General features: G+C 36.4%; 2 protein-coding genes across 2 annotated transcripts in view; one reads left to right on the top strand and one right to left on the bottom strand.

Annotated features, from left to right (window-relative positions):
- LOC132543771 (transcription initiation protein SPT3 homolog) overlaps positions 1-22424 on the top strand; it is an 81621-nt gene that overhangs the window by 29324 nt on the left and 29873 nt on the right. The window contains exon 2 of the mRNA XM_060207292.1: positions 5461-5577. Within this exon, the coding sequence (XP_060063275.1) occupies positions 5465-5577 (113 nt within the window). The 5' untranslated portion in view covers positions 5461-5464. The remainder of the gene's footprint in view (positions 1-5460; positions 5578-22424) is intronic.
- LOC132543769 (runt-related transcription factor 1-like) overlaps positions 1-22424 on the bottom strand; it is a 78967-nt gene that overhangs the window by 53997 nt on the left and 2546 nt on the right. The window lies entirely within an intron of this gene.

Genomic DNA, 22424 nt, shown 5'->3' with positions numbered 1-22424 from the left:
AGACAAAGGTGGCTATCATTTTACCATCACACACAAGATAACATTGGACAATACCAGCTCATCTCTACAGCAATGTAAGCATCTGTCAACCCAGGGCTGACTTCCCTCTAGCATGACCCAGAAACCACATCTATTGAACCTCAATAGGCAGGACTGTGGCTAAAGTGAACCATTAAACAGTGTTCACATAACCACACACAGGCTACATACAATTATATATACAGATACACAGATCTAATTGTCAATGAAACATTTTCTTCTGGTCAGTAAGTAGTCTATGAACAAATGTTCAGAGATCACGATTATTCAAAGTCTGGTTGTGATACATGAAGATGATACATTTCACAGATATGGTACACTTCATAACCAGCTTTCTGTATAAATACAGATAAAAATTTGATATGTATGTATATTAAATTGTTGAATGTTAAATCAAAAATATTGTTTTAACTAAAGATTTGATACATGTATTCCCTGTAGAATGATATATTTGTATGTAATCTCTGTACAGATATCTTCTATGTTGTTATGTCATACATTTGTGTATGTGGTGAATAAAATCAGTTTTAATCCCCTTGGAGATCCGAGGAGAAGTAAGCACTTCTCAAGGGGCAGGGAAAAGGTGGTCCTTTAGGGGAAAGGCAAATTGAGGATCACCTCGGTAGGGGAAAGGTAAGCCCCTTGGAGTTGTAGGGAAGGTGTGCATTTTGTGGGAGTGGGTGGGGGTGGGTCTTAAGATGAAGGGACGCTGTATACTTCCCATGGAGTGGGTAAACGTATGCCCAAGAGGAAGAACAAATATCAGACTGCCAGTGCAGGTAAATAACTTTCTTGTCTTGTAAACAAAATGTTCAGACAGAGAAGAATTTTATGAAAAAGAGAAACCCTATAATTTGTGGATCTCTGCATTATGGTTTGCCATATTTGCGATGGAGTGAGAAAAAATACCAATATAATTTTGCTTCTTCATTACAATACAAGGTACACTACGGTGGTAGAATTTAAGATTTGGACTTAGTTAATAATCAATGTTGAGAACGGATCTTGAATTAAAATATGATATATTTTTTTGTGTGATAATGAAGTGGTTATATTGTTAGACAGCTCTTCAGTTTCTGGAGGTGTTAAAGGATAAGGGGCCAGGGGACAGTATGCAGCATCTCATTATTTACAATGTGTGATTGACACGATTACATCACCCTATAGATTTATACCACCACCAAGACATCTCCTGTGTGCGCTGGATGACTGGCCTATTGTAATGGAAATTCTGATTGCACAATGCATTGTCTGTGGCCTGAGTAATTTGGGTGCTGAGGTTAGGACCGGTTTGGCAAGATGGAGCACACACATTGTCATTGCTCCTATTCGTCTGTTCAAACAAAATAAATAAAACCCCATTCCCTCCAGAAAACCAGAGCCTGGTAGTGTTAGATCATGATTAGGTGATCCATATCTTTCCAACATTTTGATAAGTTGTCGACTGATGTGCAGCCCTTTTATTCTGATCCCTAATCTGATAATTAGGTTAACTGGAGATTGTGTGCTAAAATGGGGAGGCCTGTGATGGGCTGAGGTGAAAAGTCGACATTTGAACTACAGATGGCCCCAGTGACATTACATGTAGCGGTGACAAGAGCAATTCAATTAGCATGACTTTTACAAAATATATGACTTAACCTTTCTTAAGTTGAAACAAACTTCACAGATGCAGAAGCAGTATTAAACCTGTGCTATTCTATCTTTACATTGTAGGTGAGAAAGGGTGCGTTAATCTGATGCATTCATATGTTTGATCTTGCACCAGATTGTACACAGATGTTTCAAATGGATCAAGATCTGTAATTTTCTAATTCTAAAATTTAACTTTGCAAATTTAATTAGTGATAAAAAATGTTGTCACAAAAGTGATAAATTTTAGAGCAAGTCTTCAAGTGAGTAAAATAGAGATATAGTTTACTGGATTATTCAAAAGTGAAAAATGAACACTAAGGATTAAAAATGGGGCCAATCTAATAAAGCTATATTAATGTAATACTGTCTGTGGTGAAACTTGTTTTAAAATACATAAAAACATGTATTTCATCAAGCTCCCCTTTCTTTTATGATTTATTAGAAAGTTAATTTGCTGTTAACTTTCTCCCTTACATACAGTAAGTGTTGATTTCTACAAATGTTCAATATTGAAGACATATATGAGACTGTTACAGGTAACTTGAGATAAAGTCTGGATGAGTTATCAGGTTTTCAGTACAATATTGATATACCTTGGATATACCAGTGGGTGCTTTTTACTGTCAGTATATTGGTACATACACCCCCACCGCTGGTATAAAATAGATCTTCATTTCCTGTGTTGACTCTAAGGTAATGAAATTTTATATAGCCTGGAAATAAAGAAAATAATATTTGATTAAATTAACTGTGCTTTGCCTCAGTGGGATAAGATAATTACATTGTTTAATTTTAGCCACTTTTTCTTCCTTTTTAATGGCTACTTCTACCAGTGGAGTAGAGAAACAAAGGGGATGTTGTGACCATGCTCTAATGATACTGTAACTGTCATGTAATGAGTTGGATTTGTATTGGTACATAAACCAATATCTTCAAGGACTTCCATTCCAATAGCTCCTGTCAGCGTGTTTCTTTATTTTACCTTGTTTAGTGCTCACACTTTGTGTAACATTCTAACACTTTGTGTAACATTCTAACACTTTGTGTAACATTCTAACACTTTGTATATCATTCTAACACTTTGTGTAACATTCTAACATGTAACATTCTGACACTTTGTGTAACATTCTAACACTTTGTATAACATTCTGACACTTTGTATAACATTCTAACACTTTGTGTAACATTCTAACACTTTGTATAACATTCTAACACTTTGTATTTGTATAACATTCTAACACTTTGTATAACATTCTAACACTTTGTGTAACATTCTAACACTATTTCTAACACTTTGTATAACATTCTAACACTTTGTGTAACATTCTAACACTTTGTGTAACATTCTAACACTTTGTATAACATTCTAACACTTTGTGTAACATTCTAACATGTAACATTCTGACACTTAGTGTAACATTCTAACATTCTAACACTTTGTATAACATTCTAACACTTTGTGTAACATTCTAACACTTTAAATAACATTCTAACACTTTGTGTAACATTCTAACATGTAACATTCTGACACTTTGTGTAACATTCTGACACTTTGTATAACATTCTAACACTTTGTGTAACATTCTAACACTTTGTATAACATTCTAACACTTTGTATTTGTATAACATTCTAACACTTTGTATAACATTCTAACATTCTAACACTTTGTATAACATTCTAACACTTTGTGTAACATTCTAACATTCTAACACTTTGTATAACATTCTAACACTTTGTATAACATTCTAACACTTTGTGTAACATTCTAACATGTAACATTCTGACACTTTGTGTAACATTCTGACACTTTGTGTAACATTCTAACACTTTGTATAGCATTCTGACACTTTGTATAACATTCTAACACTTTGTGTAACATTCTAACACTTTGTATAACATTCTAACACTTTGTATTTGTATAACATTCTAACACTTTGTATAACATTCTAACACTTTGTGTAACATTCTAACACTTTGTATAACATTCTAACACTTTGTATAACATTCTAACGCTTTGTGTAACATTCTAACATGTAACATTCTGACACTTAGTGTAACATTCTAACATTCTAACACTTTGTGTAACATTCTTACACTTTGTGTAACATTCTAACACTTTGTATAACATTCTAACACTTTGTGTAACATTCTAACACTTTGTGTAACATTCTAACACTTTGTATAACATTCTAACACTTTGTATTTGTATAACATTCTAACACTTTGTATAACATTCTAACACTTTGTGTAACATTCTAACACTTTGTGTAACATTCTAACACTTTGTGTAACATTCTAACATTCTAACACTTTGCATAACATTCTAACACTTTGTATAACATTCTAACATGTAACATTCTGACACTTTGTGTAACATTCTAACACTTTGTATAACATTCTAACACTTTGTGTAACATTCTAACACTTTGTGTAACATTCTGACACTTTGTATAACATTGTAACACTTTGTATAACATTGTAACACTTTGTATAACATTCTAACACTTTGGGTAACATTCTAACACTTTGTGTAACATTCTGACACTTTGTATAACATTCTGACACTTTGTATAACATTCTAACACTTTGTATAACATTCTAACATTCTAACACTTTGTGTAACATTCTGACACTTTGTATAACATTCTAACATTCTAACACTTTGTGTAACATTCTAACACTTTGTATAACATTCTGACACTTTGTATAACATTCTAACATTCTAACACTTTGTGTAAAATTCTGACACTTTGTGTAACATTCTAACCCTTTGTATAACATTCTAACACTTTGTGTAACATTTTAACACTTCATGTAACATTCTAACACTTTGTATAACATTCTAACACTTTGTGTAACATTCTAACACTTTGTGTAACATTCTGACACTTTGTGTAACATTCTAACATGTAACATTCTGACACTTAGTGTAACATTCTAACATTCTAACACTTTGTATATCATTCTAACACTTTGTGTAACATTCTAACACTTTGTATATCATTCTAACACTTTGTATATCATTCTAACACTTTGTGTAACATTCTAACATGTAACATTCTAACACTTTGTGTAACATTCTGACACTTTGTGTAACATTCTAACACTTTGTGTAACATTCTGACACTTTGTGTAACATTCTGACACTTTGTATAACATTCTGACACTTTGTGTAACATTTTAACACTTTGTGTAACATTCTAACACTTTGTATAACATTCTGACACTTTGTATAACATTATAACACTTTGTGTAACATTCTAACATGTAACATTCTGACACTTTGTGTAACATTCTGACACTTTGTATAACATTCTAACACTTTGTGTAACATTCTGACACTTTGTATAACATTCTAACATGTAACATTCTGACACTTTGTGTAACATTCTGACACTTTGTATAACATTCTAACACTTTTTGTAACATTCTGACACTTTGTATAACATTCTAACACTTTGTATAACATTCTGACACTTTGTGTAACATTCTAACACTCTGTGTAACATTCTAACACTTTGTGTAAAATACTCAAACTTTGTATAATAATAATAATTTACAACATTTATATAGTGCACTGTCTATTTTGAAAAAATATTCTAACGCGATATAATGTGTATAAGATACACTTTGCAAAAAATGCTCACACTTTTAGGAAAATACTTGTACTTTGTTTAACATACTCACATTTTGTGTAACATACACTTTGTGTAAATACTCACACTTCGTGTAATCTACTCAAACTTTAGATAACATATTATTTCTTCAACAATTTGTATTTCCAGAGAGATGAGTGTAAAGGAGGGAGGAACATCATCGGGAGGCACATCTCGTGCTGGAGCTTCGTCAGTGTCACGTGCTGGTATCACTCACTGGTTTACCTCAGAGATTCAACAGATGATGTAAGTGTCATTTTGTTTGTACAATATTTATATCATGTGACATGTGAAGCCTTTACCTGTGATAACCCATCAAAGCCTTACTTATTTATCCACTGAGTTCCCTATATCATGTGACATATGAAGCCTTTACCTGTGATAACCCATCAAAGCCTTACTTATTTATCCACTGAACTCCCTATATCATGTGACATGTGAAGCCTTTACCTGTGATAACCCATCAAAGCCTTACTTATCTATCCACTGAGCTCCCTATATCATGTGACATGTGAAGCCTTTTGTGGAGTATTCTGTTATACGTGACACTGATGCCTGTATAATATCATTCTATATGTTATGATTTTTTACGGTGGTTTATGTTACTAGATTAGATTATACTGCATTCAGATTGTTATTATCCCAGCATGCTACACTATAACTTTAATCAATATTTAATATGAAGACAACTGTGTCATATTAATTCCAATCAAATGATCAAATGTAATGCATGACTTGGCTTGACTTTTTCTGCCCATTGCTGTCTCATGCATGTAGAAAAAGCATATGAAAGCATTCAGAGTTGGACAAATTCTATTTATGATCTGGACAAATGATTTCTCACCTAATGCACCCTATCAATAGTGGCATGCTGTCCAATGTCAATAAAAAGCCAGTTTTAACGGGACATCATCACCTTGGGGTCAGAGTTCAGGGGTGTTTGTTTAAGTTACTGAAGCAGATGGTCGACTTGATGTTATTGAGGAAGGCTAATAAAACAGAATTGTCATTGACGTTCTCTCCTCCAGTGGCTGAAGAGCTCCGCCAAAGATTGATTGAGTACCAAAAAAGTTGATTTAAAAATGTGGAATAGCCTTTTGTAGCCTTTTGTGGGTAATTTAAACAGAACCATGAGATTTTAGAGAAAAAAGGTCCGAAGGAAGAATGGGCCTTTTGAATATAGAGAGCCTTAGTCTGACCTCATGAACATTGGAATAATTAATTTATTCATGACCTTTTCATAAAGTCATCAATTTATCCTGAACAAAGTAAGTGAAGCTGAAATGTAGCTATATTTGTAGAGTGTGTTTTAACCATGTGACAATAGTGTTCCCACCTGCCAGAGACATGTCTAAAATGTGACCAGATATCCTTAGCCTTCAAGTATCCTGTAAGTCTTACTCAAATCAGTCCCACATATATCCTGTTGGTCCTATCCATGTCAGACCTTTATATCCTGTTTGTCAGACAAAAGTATAATTTACAGTACATATTTATAGGTCTTATCAAATAATAGCATTACAAGTAAATGTTTATTCATGAAAATCTACACATATAGTTCTACACACATAAATCTACTCCTGAAGTCTATACATAAATGTTTTACAGAAAGTTCTACACACAAAAGTCTACACCTGAGGTCTACACATAAATGTTTTACAGAAAGTTCCACACACAAAAATCTACACCTGAGGTCTACACATAAATGTTTTACACACAAAAAATCTACACCTGAAGTCTATACATAAATGTTTTACAGAAAGTTCCACACACAAAAATCTACTCCTGAAGTCTACACATAAATGTTTTAAATAAAGTTCTACATGCAAAAATCTACACCTGAAGTCTTAACATACATGTTTTACACAAAGTTCTACACACAAAAATCTACACCTGAAGTCTACACATAAATGTTTTAAATAAAGTTCTACACACGAAAATCTACACCTGAAGTCTTCACATAAATGTTTTACATAAAGTTCTACACACGAAAATCATCACTGGAAGTCTACAGATGAAAGCCTGAACAAATGTTTTACACACAAAAGCCTACACATAGAGATCAACACATAAAGGACTTATATGTCCACACTTTAAAGCCTACACATAGAGATCAACACATAAAGGACTTATATGTCCACACTTTAAAGCCTACACATAGAGATCAACACATAAAGGACTTATATGTCCACACTTTAAATCCTACACATAGAGATCAACACATAAAGGACATATATGTCCACACTTTAAAGCCTCTACATAGAGATCAACACATAAAGGACTTATATGTCCACACTTTAAAGCCTACACATAGAGATCAACACATAAAGGACTTATATGTCCACACTTTAAAGCCTCTACATAGAGATCAACACATAAAGGACTTATATGTCCACACTTTAAAGCCTACACATAAATGTGTAGATGTAAAGATTCATCAATTAAGATATGTCATACAATACCCAGACTTGACATAGAAATTCTTTGAATCCAATCTCTCAAGTTTTAAAGCAATGATTTTGAAAACAGAAGATGAATGTTTTAATTGTAGAAATGGATAAAATCCTTAAGACGATGTTTGTCTTGTGATACAGACTTACACAATCGTTTGTAAACACAAGTAGTGATATTGGGCTATCAGATGTGTTGTCTGCTGGTTTTTAGTGTAGTGCGTTCTGGTATACTTAGTTTTGTACCTAAAGCATTGACGTGTTTTTTATTCAGATTTAACTGTAAACATGCATAGTGTCGGAAGTGTTTAGAGCTGTGTGTACTTCATCTCCTTTCCTTTTGTTTTTGTACAGTGATTGGTGCCATTGCCAAAAATGTTACTTATTTGCTGAGGAAAAAAGCTTTATTAGTAATCACTTGTACTAAGCATTTGGCTGTATATGTAGATACTGTACATGCTAACAGTTTCAATAAAGGTGAATCCAGTTCACCAAATTACAGTAGTGGCTGATGAGCAAGGGTGTGGCCTCCAAGGTGGACGACAGCCTAGCCAATTATCTGTAGAGTCTATATAAGAACATGTGAACACACTGTGACCTTCCAGGGTGAATAAACATGGACCTTTAGGAGTGAACAAATCCTGGGCTTAGGGGATGAAGAAACCCAAGGGGTAACTAACAAAGGCATTAAGGGGTAATTAATCCTAACCATTCTTGGCCATAAGGGGTAATTTTCCTTTAACATCAGAGGTGAAGGAACCCTGACCCTAAGGATAACCTAAACAGGCTCTATTGTGGAACTAATCTTGACCTTTAGGGGTGAAGGAACTTTTGTCTTATGATAAAACTAACTTTGACACTCAGGGCAGTGTTCACTACTAACTTTTTTAACCTAGTAGACAGCAGGTCTATCTAGATAAAATATCAGGTAGACCTGCATAATGTTTGTTGGACCTGCGAGCGCCGTAGGCACGAGCAACGGATCTTTGGGGGGTCCCCCCCCCCCGGGAAATTTTTTAATTCCTATATGCAATTTCCTGCATTCTAGGCATTTTTGAGGTTGTAATCTTCATTCTTGATTTGTTTTTTTTTTTTTTTTATTTTTCTTGTTTTTTTGACATGGACATTTGACATGAATGAAGCAAATGTGGGGTCAACATTTGGCTCCCTACTCAGATTTCTAGTATTTCCATAATTTTTTTTCGTCATGTTACATTATCCTGTAGATCACCACGAAGATAACAGCAAGTAAAGAAAATGCAAAAATTTCCTTGTTTTGATATTTAATTGCATTCATGGAATCAACAAGGAGCTTGTACTGCTTATTCGTGTGTCAGCAATTGTGGCAACAAATTTCTGAGCAGCTTTATCATTCCTGTAGGTTTTACCGATATCCAGGCCATTTGCTTCATTTAGGTTACATAGCCAAATAAAATCTGTGTAGAGTCTGCTTGATTTTGCCATGCTGTGGGCCGTTCTGAACAGCGTGCACATCTATCCAACACGAGATTTATCCAAAAGAGTACGAGATTTTGCAGCAACAGATTGTGATTTAGGTGTTGATTTAGCATTAAATTTGGCGACGTTAACTCTGTGTGACTTAGCAATATCATGGATTTTAATGGTATCAAGTTTGAAGTTACTATTGCCTGTACAGAACGTACCCGATTGTTCAAATTCACGACAGACCTTGCAGTACATTGTGTTTTTATCCGGGTCGTACAAAAGCCAAAGTCAAACGCACAAGTGATCCCGGCACAATGCGACTGGTACGTAGATTTGTTCCGGTTATACTTTTACCTCTCGTGCTCTCGGACATCGAAACAAACAAAACCAAAAATATTTAGAGTTTATTACAAGATGGAACTTCAGTTAAATACACTTATATTAATATTGATTGCTGAATTTTAAGGTGGACCACCTCTGTTGCACTGTCAGGTAGACCAACAACATTTTAGGTAGACTCGGTCAACGGACCACCGTTAGTGTCGAACACTGTCAGGGGCGAAGGAAACTTGGTCGTAGGTGATAACTAACCTTTACCCTCAGGGGTGGAGAAACCCTAACTGAAGTAGGTAACTAACCCTGGCCCTCAGGGACATGCAGTTTAATGATATTTTCTGCTTATAATAGCTGCTTCTCCTTTGGTTCTACTTGCCCTCAGTGGTCTGACCATAGGCTGCACTAATAGAGTACCTTGTGGCATTGCAATATACACACAAACAATTGCAACATGTTTTATGTGGAATTTTGAAGTTCTGGTGATCTGCCAGTCAATTGAAAGAGAAGATTAAAATTCCAACTGAGGAGTGTTGGGTCATGTATTTCTGTGACTAAATCTGTAAGCCATTTTTTAATTATCTGCTAGTACAGGTGTCCATGTCTATAGTTTCCTACAATAATTTCATGTTGTAGAGTCATGGACCCTTTAAGGAATAGTTATAGATCAGTGTGTAGTGTCATGGACCCTTTAAGGAATAGTTATAGATCAGTGTGTAGTGTCATGGACCCTTTAAGGAATAGTTATAGATCAGTGTGTAGTGTCATGGACCCTTTTAGGGGTAGTTATAGATCAGTGTGTAGTGTCATGGACCCTTTTAGGGGTAGTTATAGATCAGTGTGTAGAGTCATGGAGCCTTTAAGGAATAGTTATAGATCAGTGTGTAGAGTCATGGACCCTTTAAGGAATAGTTATAGATCAGTGTGTAGTGTCATGGACCCTTTAAGGAATAGTTATAGATCAGTGTGTAGTGTCATGGACCCTTTTAGGGGTAGTTATAGATCAGTGTGTAGTGTCATGGACCCTTTTAGGGGTAGTTATAGATCAGTGTGTAGAGTCATGGAGCCTTTTAGGGGTAGTTATAGATGAGTGTGTAGAGTCATGGAGCCTTTTAGGGGTAGTTATAGATCAGTGTGTAGAGTCATGGACCCTTTTAAGGAGTAGTTATAGATCAGTTTGTAGGGTCATGGGCCCTTTTAGGGGTAGTTATAGATCAGTGTGTAGTGTTATGGACCTTTTAAGGAGTAGTTGTAGATCAGGGTGTAGAATCATGGACCCTTTAGAGGTATAGGTCAGTGTGTAGAGTCATGAACCCTTTTAGGGATAGTTACAGATCAGTGTGTAGTGTCATGGACCCTTTTAGGGGTAGTTACAGATCAGTGTGTAGAGTCATGGACCCTACTTAAGTAACTAGAAGAAGTTTTTTTTTCACGTTTCTTTCCTCGGTAAGATTAAAGGAGTTATTTCCCTTTATAAAGTGTTACAAGCTGGTAACGTTTCAAGTTATATTTATATTGATTCCTTACAGTTGATGTGATAATCACATCTCTAGTATTTCCTACAATGTTAAGTATTTGCACTATTTCCAAGATTTAATACTGTTTCCAACATTTCCCAAGATGAAAGATGTTTTCTACATTTCCAATTTTCATGATCTTTTAAATTATTTCCCATTTTGAGTGAAATTCATACCCACCTCAATTTGAACTTTTTAACAATGCTCAGAATGAACTTTCTTATATTACCCAGTTTGACTGAGCTTTCAAATGTAACTGTTTGACTGAGCTTTCTAATGTAATTGTTTGAGCTTTCTAATGTAACTGTTTGAGCTTCTAATGTAATTGTTTGACTGAGCTTACTAATGTACCTGTTTGTGCATTCATATGTAATCCTGTTTGATTGAGCTTTCTGATATAACCCAGTTAGACTGAGGTTTCTGATATAACCCAGTTAGACTGAGGTTTCTGGTATAACCCAGTAAGACTGAGGTTTCTGGTATAACCCAGTTAGACTTAGGTTTCTGGTATAACCCAGTTAGACTGAGGTTTCTGGTATAACCCAGTTAGACTGAGGTTTCTGGTATAACCCAGTTAGACTTAGGTTTCTGATATAACCCAGTTAGACTGAGGTTTCTGGTATAACCCAGTTAGACTGAGGTTTCTGATATAACCCAGTTAGACTGAGGTTTCTGGTATAACCCAGTTAGACTGAGGTTTCTGATATAACCCAGTAAGACTGAGGTTTCTGGTATAACCCAGTTAGACTGAGGTTTCTGGTATAACCCAGTTAGACTTAGGTTTCTGGTATAACCCAGTTGGACTGAGGTTTCTGGTATAACCCAGTTAGACTTAGGTTTCTGGTATAACCCAGTTAGACTTAGGTTTCTGGTATAACCCAGTTAGACTGAAGTTTCTGGTATAACCCAGTTAGACTGAGGTTTCTGGTATAACCCAGTTAGACTTAGGTTTCTGGTATAACCCAGTTAGACTGAGGTTTCTGGTATAACCCAGTTAGACTTAGGTTTCTGGTATAACCCAGTTAGACTTAGGTTTCTGGTATAACCCAGTTAGACTTAGGTTTCTGATATAACCCTGTGAGACTGAGGTTTCTGGTATAACCCAGTTAGACTTAGGTTTCTGGTATAACCCAGTTAGACTGAGGTTTCTGGTATAACCCTGTGAGACTGAGCTTTCTAATGTAACCCAATTTGACCAAGCTTTCTAATATGACTAAATTTGACTAAGTTGTCCTTGTGAACAAATTTTTGCTGATTTGTCGTTGTGGTGTTGAACAGGATACTGCTATCTCCTTAAACTCATCTTTCCGTGGTTAATATATAAGTACTAAGCCAATATACCAGATAATACACAGGTCTTCCCCTCTGATTTCTGATTACTAGGCTGTGGTTACATGTTACAATGTCCTTCAAGAGTGATCTACAATATTCAGTTTATAGAAAACATTTATCGATGTGAAAGGCTGCCTGTGTGATCTGATGTTTGAATGTCAGTCTAATATGTTGTTTAAATGACTGTGGTGTGTTGTTTAAATGACTGTGGTGTGTTGTTTAAATGACTGTGGTGTGGTGTTTAAATGACTGGTGTGTTGTTTAAAATGACTGTGGTGTGTTGTTTAAATGACTGTGGTGTGGTGTTTAAATGACTGGTGTGTTGTTTAAAATGACTGTGGTGTGTTGTTTAAATGACTGTGGTGTGTGTTTAAATGACTGTGGTGTGTGTTTAAATGACTGTGGTGTGTTGTTTAAAATGACTGGTGTGTGTTTAAATGACTGTGGTGTGTTGTTTAAATGACTGTGGTGTGTTGTTTAAATGACTGTGGTGTGTTGTTTAAATGACTGTGGTGTGTTGTTTAAAATGACTGTGGTGTGTTGTTTAAATGACTGTTGTGTGTGTTTAAATGACTGTGGTGTGTGTTTAAATGACTGTGGTGTGTTGTTTAAAATGACTGGTGTGTTGTTTAAATGACTGTGGTGTGTGTTTAAATGACTGTGGTGTGTGTTTAAATGACTGTGGTGTGTTGTTTAAATGACTGGTGTGTTGTTTAAATGACTGTGGTGTGTTGTTTAAAATGACTGGTGTGTTGTTTAAATGACTGTGGTGTGTGTTTAAATGACTGTGGTGTGTGTTTAAATGACTGTGGTGTGTTGTTTAAATGACTGGTGTGTTGTTTAAATGACTGTGGTGTGTTGTTTAAATGACTGTGGTGTTGTGTAAATGGCTGTGGTGTGTTGTTTAAATGACTGGTGTGTGTTGTTTAAATGACTGGTGTGTTGTTTAAAATGAGTGTAGTGTGTGTTTAAATGACTGGTGTGTGTTGTTTGAATAACTGTGGTGTGTTGTTTAAATGACTGTGGTGTGTTGATTAAATGACTGTGGTGTGGTGTTTAAATGACTGTGGTGTGTTGTTTAAATGACTGTGGTGTGTTGTTTAAATGACTGTGGTGTGTTGTTTAAATGACTGGTGTGTGTTGTTTAAATGACTGTGGTGTGTTGTTTAAATGACTGGTGTGTGTTGTTTAAATGACTGTGTGTTGTGTTGTAAATGACTGTGGTGTGTTGTTTAAATGACTGTGTGTGTTGTGTGACTGTGGTGTGTTGTTTAAATGACTGTGGTGTGTTGTTGTGGTGTGTGTTGTTTAAATGACTGTGGTGTGTTGTTTAAATGACTGGTGTGTGTTGTTTAAATGACTGTGGTGTGTTGTTTAAATGACTGGTGTGTTGTTTAAATGACTGTGGTGTGTTGTTTAAATGACTGTGGTGTGTTGTTTAAATGACTGGTGTGTGTTGTTTAAATGACTGTGGTGTGTTGTTTAAATGACTGTGGTGTGTTGTTTAAATGACTGGTGTGTGTTGTTTAAATGACTGTGGTGTGTTGTTTAAATGACTGTGGTGTGTTGTTTAAATGACTGGTGTGTGTTGTTTAAATGACTGTGGTGTGTTGTTTAAATGACTGTGGTGTGTTGTTTAAATGACTGGTGTGTGTTGTTTAAATGACTGTGGTGTGTTGTTTAAATGACTGTGGTGTGTTGTTTAAATGACTGTGGTGTGTTGTTTAAATGACTGTGGTGTGTGTTTAAATGACTGTGGTGTGTGTTTAAATGACTGTGGTGTGTTGTTTAAAATGACTGGTGTGTTGTTTAAATGACTGTGGTGTGTGTTTAAATGACTGTGGTGTGTGTTTAAATGACTGTGATGTGTTGTTTAAATGACTGGTGTGTTGTTTAAATGACTGTGGTGTGTTGTTTAAAATGACTGTGGTGTGTTGTTTAAATGACTGTGGTGTGTTGTTTAAATGACTGTGGTGTGTTGTTTAAATGACTGTGGTGTTGTGTAAATGGCTGTGGTGTGTTGTTTTAATGACTGGTGTGTGTTGTTTAAATGACTGTGGTGTGTTGTTTAAATGACTGGTGTGTGTTGTTTAAATGACCATGGTTTGTGTTTAAATGACTGTGGTGTGTTGTTTAAATGACTGTGGTGTGTTGTTTAAATGACTGGTGTGTTGTTTAAATGACTGTGGTGTGTTGTTTAAATGACTGGTGTGTGTTGTTTAAATGACTGTGGTGTGTTGTTTAAATGACTGTGTGTGTGTTGTTTGTGTTGTTTAAATGACTGTGGTGTGTTGTTTAAATGACTGGTGTGTGTTGTTTAAATGACTGTGTTGTGTTGTTTAAATGACTGTGGTGTGTTGTTTAAATGGCTGTGGTGTGTTGTTTAAATGACTGGTGTGTGTTGTTTAAATGACTGTGGTGTGTTGTTTAAATGACTGGTGTGTGTTGTTTAAATGACTGTGTTGTGTTGTTTAAATGACTGTGGTGTGTTGTTTAAATGACTGGTGTATGTTGTTTAAATGACTGTGGTGTGTTGTTTAAATGACTGTGGTGTGTTGTTTAAATGACTGTGGTGTGTTGTTTAAATGACTGTGGTGTGGTGTTTAAATGACTGTGGTGTGTTGTTTAAATGACTGTGGTGTGTTGTTTAAACGACTGTGGTGTGTGTTTAAACGACTGTGGTGTGTGTTTAAACGACTGTGGTGTGTTGTTTAAAATGACTGGTGTGTTGTTTAAATGACTGTGGTGTGTGTTTAAATGACTGTGGTGTGTGTTTAAATGACTGTGGTGTGTTGTTTAAATGACTGTGGTGTGTTGTTTAAATGACTGTGGTGTTGTGTAAATGGCTGTGGTGTGTTGTTTAAATGACTGGTGTGTGTTGTTTAAATGACTGTGGTGTGTTGTTTAAATGACTGTGGTGTGTTGTTTAAGTGACTGTGGTGTGTTGTTTAAATGACTGTGGTGTGTTGTTTAAATGACTGTGGTGTTGTGTAAATGGCTGTGGTGTGTTGTTTAAATGACTGGTGTGTGTTGTTTAAATGACTGTGGTGTGTTGTTTAAATGAATGGTGTGTGTTGTTTAAATGACCATGGTGTGTGTTTAAATGACTGTAGTGTGTTGTTTAAATGACTGTGGTGTGTTGTTTAAAATGACTGTGGTGTGTTGTTTAAATGACTGTGGTGTGTTGTTTAAATGACTGTGGTGTGTTGTTTAAATGCCTGTGGTGTGTTGTTTGAGATTATAAGGTCTTTTTACCTGATGACGCTTTAAAACACCCTGTTGCCCTTGTTTTTGATGGCTATAACCAGGTATTATTTGACAAGAAGTTGACACCTTTGCTTCCAGAGCAGTTACTGTTGTTTAGCAGAAATAATGAAAAGTAGAGTGCCTTAAGCTAAATGTCAGGAATTACAACCAACATCTTTCTCAGCTATGTAATGACACCAGAAAAGGTTGCTTGTCTCATCAGGAACTGTAGTTTAATGTGGCTATCAAGCATCTGATGACAGACGAGTATGGTAGGAGGAGTGATTCAGGATGTATACCTGTGGAATATGGAGGATGAAAGTATTCTGCATGTGTTTTTATCTGTTATGTGGTATATAATACTGGTACAAATGAGGTATTTTACAGTGATCATCTCTCCAACACCTGCCTCAAAAATTACCAACAGGTATAATCTATTGTGTGATATCCGCCTTTAATCTCCCACCCACACACTTCCAGGTGATATGCCTGGCTCTAGATGTCAATTAGTTTCTGTTGAGATAATTGTACCACAAGTATCTGACATAGCATTAATGGTCAGATCTGTCCACTTGAGCAGGTAATGGTAAGAACTATGACAATATGTTCTCCCCATTGTTACTCTTCATTACCAACCTAATTGACCAATTAAATGTAGAATATCCAGTATTGATACAGCTGCCATTAATTGTGTGCAAAGCAACCTTGACCCTTGGTCGTTGTAGTCTGATAAACCAGATTTATGAATGGGTAGGAAGGATGGCCTGTCGTGTGAATAGGTAGGAAGGATGGCCTGTTGTGTGAATGGGTAGGAAGGATGGCCTGTTGCGTGAATGGGGAGCAAGGATTTGTTATGAATGGAAGGATCACAAGATATGTATATCAGTAGTAATTGTAAGAAGGCTTGGAGTAAAAGCCAACCCAGATTGGTCAGTTCTATCAGTCTGCTGATTGGATAAGAGGGCTAAATAACAGCAAAATTCAAAATTAATAATTTGTACAGGGGTTTGTCGTAGGGCTTTTAGAGAGATATCTACTGTATTTTACCGCAAATAAAAAAAAAAGACTGTCAAAAGAGGGGAGGGGGCTTATATGCGGGTAACCCCCCTGTTCAGGAGATGTACGTGTGTCCACCATCTTGGATTTTTCGTCATAAGGAACAATAATTTGGCCTGTCATCGAAAATAACCCAAAGACGAAAATAGGATCAATAATTTTATTAACAATATAACAAAATATGCTAAATAGCTAATCCTCCGGCCCGAATCCTCGCAATAGGAGAGTCTCGTCATCGGACTCGTCTGAATCATATAAGATGCCGTGTGCCCGTGTCACATCAAGTTCCTGCTGTAGGACCTCATCGATCTCGCGGACGTCCATGCCGACATCCTCACGGAAGACGGCACGACATCCTAGACAGTTACAGGCTACACACCTGCCCAGAATACGATGCACATCATCTGTGTTTGGTCCCCACACACGCGTCACCCTGGCAAATTCTCTCCCCTTGGACTGCAGTTGATAACGGGAGACGGCTCGACCCTCAGCGCGTTCCTCGACGAACCAGTCAAACACGGCATCGTCAATCTTAAAGGACCTGGGTGCTGGGTTGGTGCCAAGCTTCTTCTTCTTGGAGTCTGTTCCTTTTCCATGGCCAAGGAGTTTCTTGCTGTCTCTGTCCCACTGTCTGATGAGTTTCCTGTCGACGGAGAATTCTCATGCTGTCTGATGGAGATTTCGGCCATTGTCCCGGAACCAGTCGACGATGTCCAACTTCTCCTTTACTTTGTAACGTCCTCATGTAGCAGGCATGATGATTTGTGTCATTGTTGGATTTTTACTCTCTATTTAACGACACTGATATGGCTTGGGACTGAACGTGTCAAAGTCTTCTCAACACGTCAAAGTGACACTGTTTTGTTTTAGTGTGTTTTGAGCGAGGCCCTCTCGCTCAGTCGCTGTGATTGTTAGCTAATTATCACCAGTTTAAATAACAAAAAAGTGGTCACCTGTGAACACTACAAAAACAAACCCTTAATGATTACACCTGGCGATTAAATGTAAATACTGCTTTATCGTGTAACGTTTTTTTCATATTTTTTTTCGAAAAAAAAAAGGGGGGGGGGGGGGGGCTTAATTGCAAATACCCCCTATTCCTGGCAAAGACGAAAAAAGTGGTGGTGGGGGGGGGGGCTTATTTGCGGTGAAATACGGTACTTTCCATTGTTAGCCTATTAAGAGAGGTGTCTACTTTCCAGTGTTTGCCTGTAAAGAGAGGTGTCTACTTTCCAGTGTTGGCCTGTAAAGAGAGGTGTCTACTGTCAAGTGTTTGCCTGTAAAGAGACGTGTCTACTGTCAAGTGTTGGGCTGGTAAAACAGGTGTCTACTGCCCAAGGTTGGTCTATCAAAACAGGTATCTACTGTCCAGGGTTGGTTTATCAAAACAGGTGTCTACTGTTCAGTGTTTGCGTATAAAGAGAGGTGTCTACTTTACAGTGTTGGGCTGGTAAAATAGGTGTTTGCTTTCCAGTGTTGCCTTGTAAAGAGAGGTGTCTACTTTCCAGTATGGGGCTTGTAAAACAGCTGTTTGCTTTCCAGTGTTGGTCTATCAAAACATTGTTTACTTTCCAGTGTTTGGCTGGTAAAACAGGTGTTTACTTTCCAGTGTTGGCTTGTAAAGAGAGGTGTCTACTTTACAGTGTTGGACTGGTAAAATAGGTGTTTGCTTTCCATTGCTTGTGTAGAGGTGTTCAATATTCAGTTTGGCCTGTTAAGACAGGTATTTACTTTTCAGTATTGACCTGTTTAGACAGGTGTTTATTTTCCAGTGTTGTCCTGTTTAGACAGGTGTTTGGTTTCCAGTGTTGATTAATTAAGACGTGTTAACTTTACAGCATTGGCCTGTTAAGACAGGTATTTAATTTCCAGTAAAGGCCTGTTAAGACAGATGTTTACTTTTTCAAGTGTAGGCCTACACATATACCGCAGCCTGTACATATACCACAGCCTGTATATATACCACAGTCTGTATATATACCACAGCCTGTATATATACCACAGTCTATACATGTACCACAGTCTGTACATATACCACAGTCTGTATATATACCACAGCCTGTATATATACCACAGTCTATACATGTACCACAGTCTGTACATATACCACAGTCTGTACATATACCGCAGCCTGTACATATACCACAGTCTGTACATATACCACAGTCTGTACATATACCGCAGCCTGTACATATACCACAGCCTGTATATATACCACAGTCTGTATATATACCACAGTCTGTATATATACCACAGTTTATACATATACCACAGTCTGTACATATACCACAGCCTGTATATATACCACAGCCTGTACATATACCACAGCCTGTATATATACCACAGCCTGTATATATACCACAGTCTGTTCATATACCACAGCCTGTATATATACCATTGTCTGTATATATACCATAGTCTGTACATATACCACGGCCTGTATATATACCATAGTCTGTACATATACCACAGTCTGTACATATACCAAAGCCAGTACATATGCCACAGTCTGTACATATACCAGAGTCTGTATATACACCACAGCCTGTATATATACCACAGCCTGTATTTATACCACAGTCTGTATATATACCAAAGCCTGTATATATACCACAACTTGTATATATACCACAGTCTGTACATATACCACAGTCTGTACATGTACCACAGCCTGTATATATACCACATTCTGTATGTATACCACAGCCTGTATATATACCTCAGTCTGTACATATACCACAGTCTGTACATATACCTCAATCTGTACATATACCACAGTCTGTATATATACCACAGCCGATATATATACCACAGTCTGTACATATACCACAGTCTGTACATATACCACAGCCAGTACATATGCCACAGTCTGTACATATACCACAGCCTGTATATATACCACAGTCTGTATATATACCACAGTCTGTACTTATACCACAGTCTGTACATGTACCACAGCCTGTATATATACCACATTCTGTATGTATACCACAGCCTGTATATATACCTCAGTCTGTTCATATACCACAGTCTGTACATATACCACAGTCTGTACATATACCTCAGTCTGTATATATACCACAGTCTGTACATATACCATAGTCTGTTTATATACCACAGTCTGTATATATACCACAGACTGTACATATACCACAGACTGTATAGGCACCACATCCCTGTGAGTCGAGTTAAGGAATAAAGACGAGACCAATTAAAATGACCAGAGGCTGATTGTTGTCAGTGTGGGGGTGTAACTACTATTATGACTACATTTGATCAATGCTTCTCTTTCCTGTGCAATTTGACATCGAACAAATGATGAATCTTTCATTGTGCTTCCAATATCTGTCGTAGGTGTTTGTTATCATATCATTACAGATTTGTATATCTGATTTTAAGGCAAAGTAGAATTGGGTGTCAAATGAATTCATGAATGACCTTCTGTGAAAATGAACTCATGTATATATTAAGATTAAAAACTGTTCAGATAAATAAAAGCATGTAAATGGTAAGATTTTAAAAAGATGTTGACAATTGATCTGGTTGTAATGTTTGGTTGATGTAATCTCAGTCTGAACCGTTTCTATACAGAAAGAGATGAAATAAAAAGAAGTCCAATCCGGCTACCAGAAGTTGTTGCCTGATGATGTTGATTTAAGGTTAACATCATGTGTCATGTAGTTTTAGTGAGAACCAGAGAGATGTCACCTGAGGAACACCTGTCCTCATTATATACAGAGAGTTGTATTAGGTAATGATATGCCACAGGAGGAGAACAAATCAAAACTTTAAATAGTTACTGAAACCTCGAGTTACAGAGGTGAATCATTGTTCTGTAGACAGAAACAATTCTTACCAAAAACCTTAAATAGTTACTGAAACCTCGAGTTACAGAGGTGAATCATTGTTCTGTAGACAGAAACAATTCTTACCAAAAACCTTAAATAGTTACTGAAACCTCGAGTTACAGAGGTGAATCATTGTTCTGTAGACAGAAACAATTCTTACCAAAAACCTTAAATAGTTACTGAAACCTCGAGTTACAGAGGTGAATCATTGTTCTGTAGACAGAAACAATTCTTACCAAAAACCTTAAATAGTTACTGAAGACTGGAGTTATAGAGGTGAATCATTGTTCTGTAGACAGAAACAATTCTTACCAAAAACCTTAAATAGTTACTGAAACCTCGAGTTACAGAGGTGAATCATTGTTCTGTAGACAGAAACAATTCTTACTGAAAACTTTAAATAGTTACTGAAACCTCGAGTTACAGAGGTGAATCATTGTTCTGTAGACAGAAACAATTCTTACCGAAAACTTTAAATAGTTACTGAAACCTCGAGTTACAGAGGTGAATCATTGTTCTGTAGACAGAAACAATTCTTACCAAAAACCTTAAATAGTTACTGAAACCTCGAGTTACAGAGGTGAATCATTGTTCTGTAGACAGAAACAATTCTTACCGAAAACCTTAAATAGTTACTGAAGACTGGAGTTATAGAGGTGAATCATTGTTCTGTAGACAGATACAATTCTTACCGAAAACTTTAAATAGTTACTGAAGACTGGAGTTATAGAGGTGAATCATTGTTCTGTAGACAGATACAATTCTTACCGAAAACTTTAAATAGTTACTGAAGACTGGAGTTATAGAGGTGAATCATTGTTCTGTAGACAGATACAATTCTTATCGAAAACTTTAAATAGTTACTGAAGACTGGAGTTACATTGTTCTGTAAGACTGAAAACTTTAAATAGTTACTGAAGACTGGAGTTATAGGGTGAATCATTGTTCTGTAGACAGAAACAATTCTTACCGAAAACTTTAAATAGTTACTGAAGACTGGAGTTATAGAGGTGAATCATTGTTCTGTAGACAGAAACAATTCTTACTGAAAACTTTAAATAGTTACTGAAGACTGGAGTTACAGAGGTGAATCATTGTTCTGTAGACAGATACAATTCTTACTGAAAACTTTAAATAGTTACTGAAGACTGGAGTTATAGAGGTGAATCATTGTTCTGTAGACAGATACAATTCTTACCGAAAACTTTAAATAGTTACTGAAGACTGGAGTTATAGAGGTGAATCATTGTTCTGTAGACAGATACAATTCTTACCGAAAACTTTAAATAGTTACTGAAGACTGGAGTTATAGAGGTGAATCGTCCATTATCTGTAGACAGGGGTTTTTCTGAATCACTGATGCTGCTGGTGATGATCTAAGCAACATTTCTAGAACCTAATTACTGTTCATAAGTTTCACAAGTCCTTTGCTGAAAACTTTGGGTCATACAATGTAAAATTGAAGTATTTCCAGAAACTCTATGAGTATAGGATTCACATTTTTTACAGTATGGTCACATGATACCAATGTTGTATTTACCCCTGATAACCATATATATCACATGATATTAGTATGGTTTGATACCCTGACAACCATGCTGGTCACATGATACCAGTTTGATATGTTACACTGCCAACAGTATTGGTCACGTGATGTTACCCCTGACAGCCATACTTTCTTGTGATTTATTATTTCCCTGACAAACACACTGGTCACATGTTAACAGTGTAGTATGTTACCCTGACAACCACACTGGTCACATGTTAACAGTGTAGTATGTTACCCTGACAACCACACTGGTCACATGTTAACAGTGTAGTATGTTACCCTGACAACCACACTGGTCACATGTTAACAGTGTAGT

Source organism: Ylistrum balloti, unplaced genomic scaffold (assembly GCF_031769215.1).
Source record: "Ylistrum balloti isolate Yb309-2 unplaced genomic scaffold, AGI_CSIRO_Ybal_v1 Utg369764, whole genome shotgun sequence".
In the NCBI taxonomy this organism is placed as follows: Eukaryota; Metazoa; Mollusca; class Bivalvia; order Pectinida; family Pectinidae; genus Ylistrum; species Ylistrum balloti.
Note: the sequence above shows the minus strand (reverse complement) of the source record. Positions and strands in the feature narration are given on the sequence as shown.